Source organism: Stomoxys calcitrans, chromosome 5 (assembly GCF_963082655.1).
Source record: "Stomoxys calcitrans chromosome 5, idStoCalc2.1, whole genome shotgun sequence".
Classification (NCBI taxonomy): Eukaryota; Metazoa; Arthropoda; class Insecta; order Diptera; family Muscidae; genus Stomoxys; species Stomoxys calcitrans.
In genome coordinates this window covers 68,772,918-68,779,742 of record NC_081556.1, presented here as the reverse complement: position 1 = coordinate 68,779,742, position 6,825 = coordinate 68,772,918, and the positions used below count along the sequence as shown (strand labels likewise).

At 40.6% G+C, this 6,825-nt stretch overlaps 1 protein-coding gene across 1 annotated transcript in view; it reads left to right on the top strand.

The window, feature by feature from the left end:
• Positions 1-1,497: 1,497 nt before the first annotated feature.
• Positions 1,498-6,825, top strand: part of LOC106091791 (mucin-4) — a 42,864-nt gene continuing 37,536 nt past the window's right edge. The window contains exon 1 of the mRNA XM_013258453.2: positions 1,498-2,078. Within this exon, the coding sequence (XP_013113907.2) occupies positions 1,498-2,078 (581 nt within the window). The remainder of the gene's footprint in view (positions 2,079-6,825) is intronic.

The window sequence follows — 6,825 nt, the reverse complement described above, 5'->3', positions numbered from 1 at the left end:
GCAAAATTCCTAATCGGATTGCGTGGCTTTTGAAAGGATACATAGAAACTCCCTTTAGGGACAAATATTAAGTCTGTTGTGAACACAAGCCAGTAGACTTTAGGAGTATTGCAGAAATCGCTTTTGGTGTAAACCGCATGCATATTTCAAGTAGGAGATAGAGGCCAAATAAAATTGGAAAACTTTTATTATCAATCAATGGCCTAGGCATTGAGGACAAACAAGAGGGGGTAACAAACTACATCACTGGTAATCTCCTTGCAGCTGGCATGTGCCCCCAGTTCTCAATTTAAAAACAAACAAAAAACACAAAATCCCTGCTCTCCGGGGAAGGAAATCATATAAATACACTCAAGGTTACAAAGCCTTCGCTCACATGCCTCATTGTTGTTCGTTTTTCTAAAACTTTGTTATTTTACAATGCTGACAGCGTTTGCTTGCTCCTTCTCACCCGCATACGCACTCGTCCACACACAGTTTTTTGAGTGGGGGGTGGAGGGCAAAAAAAGGAGAATCTTACAAAAAGGAATGTAATTGAAATGTTGTCAAATTAACAAATCAATTTGCATTCAAGTTAGCGTTGTTTGTGGTCGAATTCTAGGTAAAGTAAACAATTCTCGACAGAAGGTCACCGCCATCGAACTTTGGAAATGGAACGCGGTAACTTCCAAAATCTTTGGGGATGGTCGGCAACGTTGTTTTTTTTTTTGTTGGCTATAAAAATTCACAAAACGTCAATCACCGAAGCATAAGACCACGTAGTACGCCCCTCCTGGGTTGGGACACCGACCACACGCAACGAGCGACGACTTAATGGCCAAAGCTGGCTATGATAAAGTGGGATTTCTTGGCCTCACTCGCACTCGATCGGGAAGGAATTGTTTTAGCCTGACTCGTGTGCAAGGGGTATTTTTTGTAATTCGCTTTTATTCTATTTCATCCTTGCCGTTGTTTTCTTTTCATATTAAATGGGCGAATGAACGCATTAATTATGAAAGTGTTTGGTTTTCTTCTTGCAGATTTCGAACGAGACCTTCGTAAGCGGCTATAGGAAAAAGGATACTTGACCCCACTAGGGCCGAAAATAAAAGCTAACAAAGGAATAAAAATAAACGCTGCTAACAAAACCCGATAAGAGCACACAACAGCGAAGTAAACGCAGGAAAAAAAGAGACTACGAACAAAGCAAATAACATTTTTTAAGAAACTAAAAGCTTGACTTGAGGCAACAATTGGTGAAATTGCTGGCTACTTTTTTTGCTCTAGTCGGGGTGTTTTCGAAATTTCCCAAAGAGTTGGCAAACAAAAACAAAACAATAGGAAATTGCCTTCCGAACACCAGGGCACGCTACTCACTATCTGAAGCAGGCAGTGTGGTGGGACGATAGAGTTGTTGCCGAGGAAGGAGTGCGATACGAACGGAAGGGGATCCGGAAACTGGCGAAAAGGGTCAAAAGTTAGTCTCGGACAATATTGACAACAACACCAGCAATAGCAATGCGTTTTAATGCTCTTGCCGTTGTCCTGACATGCTGCGGCCTCTTGTGCGCCAATGTATATGCCTATCCTCCCACTTACTCGGATGAGCCACCTGCGGTCAACAACAATGGTGATAACGATGATGATGGAGGAGGCGGCGGAGGTGGTGGTGGCTATGCCCTGCCACAGTTTCACATAGGCCAAGCCCAACATCAAGGACACAACAAACCCACTGGAACACACATTGTCTCCACGAAAGCAAGCATAACAACGCCATCATCATCAGCAACCGCGGCCCAGTGGGCGACAGAGGCAATATCCGCAATAACGGCAGCAGGCAAAACAACCTTGCAACCCGCCTTCGTATACAATGCCCAAGTTCCAGCCCACATTGAACCGGAAGCCAACAAGGTTGTCAATGCCGTTAAACTTGCCAGCTCTACGGTGGCAGCTGCAGCTGCTGCGGCCACCTCGCAACCATCATCTTCATATCAGACAGAAGGCAGCTTTGGCTATACCAGCACATATCAGGGGCCAAAACTTAATGGCAATGTCGAGCAGGATGGCGACTTGTCAAAGAAACACAACGCCGCTTCCAGGTGAGTAAATTACACAAACACTTAGTGATACTGCGGCACAGGAAATACAAGCTATTCGTACTTGTGCCAAAACATAATTTCTCAAAATTACTTCCTCCCTGCCTCCCTCGCCCTCTCTCCCCCTCTCTCTTTCTCCCTCTCTTACTAGCTCAGCCTCAACTACTTGACCTGATAAATCTGCTGGGCTTACGGATTTCACTTTTCCTGGCCCTCAGGATTGCCCCTCGCCCGTCCTTCCAAAGCGCAGAGAGCTTTTTCTTCTTGAATAATTAATATTAAATTGAAAATTTTACTACACTAGATGAGGCCTCATTGTTCGGTCTCCACTCCAATGCTGGCTGGCATCCTTTTAATTTAATTGATTTTGAAACAAAGGGCGGTCGCCACTCTTCATTCGTGTCCTTTTTACGGACGAAGATTTACTTTTATGCAATTAACATTCATTTATTGTTCATTTTACGTTTTAGGGCTTTTGCTTTCACGATTTACACCCTTTTAACAGCATTCACAGTCGTAGTTCTTTGGTGTTTAACACCCATCCTCGTTTAGGCCAAATGTTCGTAATGACTGTCTGTGTATCTGATTAATAAAAGCCAGGGGGCATGGAAGCGAAATAGCAGTTACCATGGCTAATGTCGCCACATCCAATCCATTAGGTCAATTATACCGCAAAGTACATTTTCCGAAGATCGTAAAAACTCCACAAATATTCATTAAATTCTAATGTGCAAGAATCGATAGTGACATTGGCTGAAGATTGAAACAAAACCATTGCTACTTGCACATCTTGACAATTTTAAAGATAACAATTATAACTAAACGAGGAGTTTATTTTTGTAGAGATAGTAATTGGGTAAATCCTTTGTAATGGGTGTTACATTTTTACTGAAATATATATATATATATATATATATATCTTCTGGACGTATTTAACACTAGAAACACCAAGTCGGACAAAATGACCGTTAAGAGCTATTTGTATTTTTAATTTTTTTTTATACCCTCCACCATAAGATGGGGGGTATACTAATTTCGTCATTCTGTTTGTAACTACTCGAAATATTCGTATGAGACCCCATAAAGTATATATATTCTTGATCGTCGTGACATTTTATGTCGATCTAGCCATGTCCGTCCGTCCGTCCGTCCGTCTGTCTGTCGAAAGCACGCTAACTTCCGAAGGAGTAAAGCTAGCCGCTTGAAATTTTGCACAAATACTTCTTATTAGTGTAGGTCGGTTGGTATTGTAAATGGGCCATATCGGTCCATGTTTCGATATAGCTGCCATATAAACCGATCTTGGGTCTTGACTTCTTGAGCCTCAAGAGTGCGCAATTCTTATCCGATTGGGATGAAACTTTGCACGACGTGTTTTGCTATGATATCCAATAACTGTGCCAAGTATGGTTCACATCGGTCTATAACCTGATATAGCTGCCATATAAACCGATCTTGGGTCTTGACTTCTTGAGCCTCTAGAGTGCGCAATTCTTATCCGATTGGGATGAAATTTTGCACGACGTGTTTTGCTATGATATCCAATAACTGTGCCAAGTATGGTTCACATCGGTCCATAACCTGATGTAGCTGCCATAAAAACCGATCTTGGGTCTTGACTTCTTGGGCCTTTAGAGAGCGCAATTCTTATCCGATTTGCCTGAAATTTTGTACGACGGATCCTCTCATAACCATCAACATACGTGTTTATTAGGGTCAGAATCGGTCTATAGCCCGATACAGCTCCCATATATTTTACTTTTTGAGGCCCCAACATATAATTTAATTGTGGTCTAAACCGGATCATATCTTGATATCGCTCTAATAGCAGAGCAAATCTTTTCTTATATCATTTTTTGCCTAAGAAGAGATGCCGGGAAAAGAACTGACAAATGCGCTCCATGGTGGAGGGTATATAAGATTCGGCCCGGCCGAACTTAGCACGCTTTTACTTGTTAATAATAATTGTTTTATAATATTTTATAATAATAATTATTTAATTTTCCACCAAAACATCAAATCAGTCATTTTGGCGAGAAAGCCAAAAAAGGGTAAAAAATTCTTTGCCTTTTTATACCCTCCACCATAGGATGGGGGTATACTAATTTCGTCATTCTGTTTGTAACCACTCGCAATATTCGTCTGAGACTCCATAAAGTATATATATTCTTGATTGTCGTGACATTTTATGTCGATCTAGCCATGTCCATCCATCCGTCCATCTGTCTGTCGAAAGCACGCTAACTTTCGAAGGAGTAAAGCTAGCCGCTTCAAATTTTGCACAAATACTTCTTATTAGTGTAGATCAGTTGGGATTGTAAATGGGTCATATCAGTGCATGTTTTGATATAGCTGGCATATAAACCGATCTTGGGTCTTGACTTCTTGAGCCTCTAGAGTGCGCAATTCTGGTCCGATTTGACTGAAATTGTGCACGTGATGTTTTGGTATCACTTCCAACAACTGTGCTAAGTATGGTTCAAATCGGTCCATAACCTGATATAGCAGCCATATAAACCGATCTTGGGTCTTGACTTCTTAAGCCTCTAGAGTGCAATTTTCACCCGATTAGAATGAAATTTTGCATGATGTGTTTTGTTGTGATATCCAACAATTGTGCCTTAGCTTCCATATAAACCGATCTGGGATCTTGACTTCTTGACCCTTTAGAGGTCGCAATTATTATCCGATTTGCCTTAAAATTTGTACGACGGATCCTCTCATGACCATCAACATACGTGTTTATTATGGTCTGAATCGGTCTATAGCCTGATACAGCTCCCATATAAATCAATCTCTCTATTTTACTTCTTGAGCCCCCAAAGGGCGCAATTCTTATTCGAATTGACTGACATTTTACACAGGTCTCCAACATATAATTAAATTGTGCTCCAAACTGGACTATATCTTAATATCGCTCTAACAGCAGAGCAAATCTTTTCTTATATCCTTTTTTACATAAGAAGAGATGCCGGGAAAAGAACTCGACAAATCCGATCCATGGTGGAGGGTATATAAGATTCGGCCCGGCCGAACTTCAAACTATAAAGCTTCACTTTATATGATCGTTGTGCAATTCTATTCCCTTAGGGAACCATCAATTAATCTTATAGGTTTTGCCAATATAGAAATTGCAATGGCCATCGGGACTAGAGTAATGGCGTTACCGTTACAATTGGCGAAATTTGGAGGCCTTTCACCTTTTTTGGGAACTTGATATGTCAAAATTTGTAAACAAGGCGAATAAAATGTAATTCGCCGAGACCAAGGCGTATTTATCAGGTAGCCGCATCAACCCAGCTGAGAGAATTTTACATGTCAACTCATTTTTGAATTCGTCGTACAAAAATATTAACTTAAAAATAAATATATTATAAATTGTGTTTGCTGCTGTTATGGTTATATATAATGACTCTATCAGTTTCACTCAGGGAACTTAGGTCCATTGTGTCGCCGCCGAAAGATCCAAAAACGAAGAAGAACACTGATAAAATTTACGTCAGTACAAAGTCAGACATTAGAATGAAGAAGCCAACATGCATGACAAAGCTGCGGCCAGGCCAGCAGGAGAGTTCCCTCTAACCTACCATTTAAAGCTTTAGTTATCAAGAATGGCTATAGGACTATGTGCCCGAAGACAATTTAGACATATTTGGTTGCCCAAAAAGTAATTGTCGGTAATATAGTAGTAATATAGTCGGCGTTGACAAATTTTTTCAACGGCTTTTGACTCTGCAATTGCATTCTTTCTTTCTGTCAGTTATCAGCTGTTACTTTTAGCTTGCTTTAGAAAAAAAGTGCGCGAAATTTTGTTTACATTTGTTTGTTTGGCGTCAATTTTAATATGGGTACCACATGCATTGAAAGAAATTCATTTAACAAACCGAATCAACGCTTGTGATATGCACCTTAAACGCAATGAATTCGATCCGTTTTTAAAACGAATCATAACTGGAGATGAAAAATGGATTGTTTACAACAACGTTAGTCGAAAACGATCATGGTCCAAGCATGGTGAACCAGCTCAAACCACTTCAAAGGCTGATATTCACCAAAAGTAGGTTATGCTGTCTGTTTGGTGGGATTGGAAGGGTGTGGTATATTTTGAGCTGCTTCCAAGGAACCAAACGATTAATTCGGATGTTCACTGTCAACAATTGGACAATTGAATACAGCCATCAAGGAGAAGCGACCAGAATTGGTCAATCGTAAAGGTGTCATATTCCACCAGGACAACGCTAGACCGCACACATATTTCGTCACGCGCCAAAAACTGAGTGAGCTTGGCTGGGAACTTTTGATGCATCCACCATATAGCCCTGACCTTGCACCATCAGACTACCATTTATTTCGATCTTTGCAGAACTCCTTAAATGGTAAAACTTTCGGCAATGATGAGGCTATAAAATCGCACTTGGTTCAATTTTTTGCAGATAAAGGCCAGAAGTTCTATGAGAGTGGAATACTAAATTTGCCAGGAAGATGGCAAAAGGTTATCGAATTATCGAACAAAATGGCAATTATATATTTGATTAAAGTTCATTCTAAGTTTTGTTAAAAATGCATTTACTTTCTTTTAAAAAATCCGCAATTACTTTTTAGGCAACCCAATATAAAAGGTGTTCGTTTAGCCATAATCCTGCACCTACCCCCGCAATTTCTGGGCAATGCCACAATAAGTGCTCAACCGTCTATAACATATCCCCACAAATCAAATGTAAGTCTGTCATGTGTCCGGCGCGACGTCACA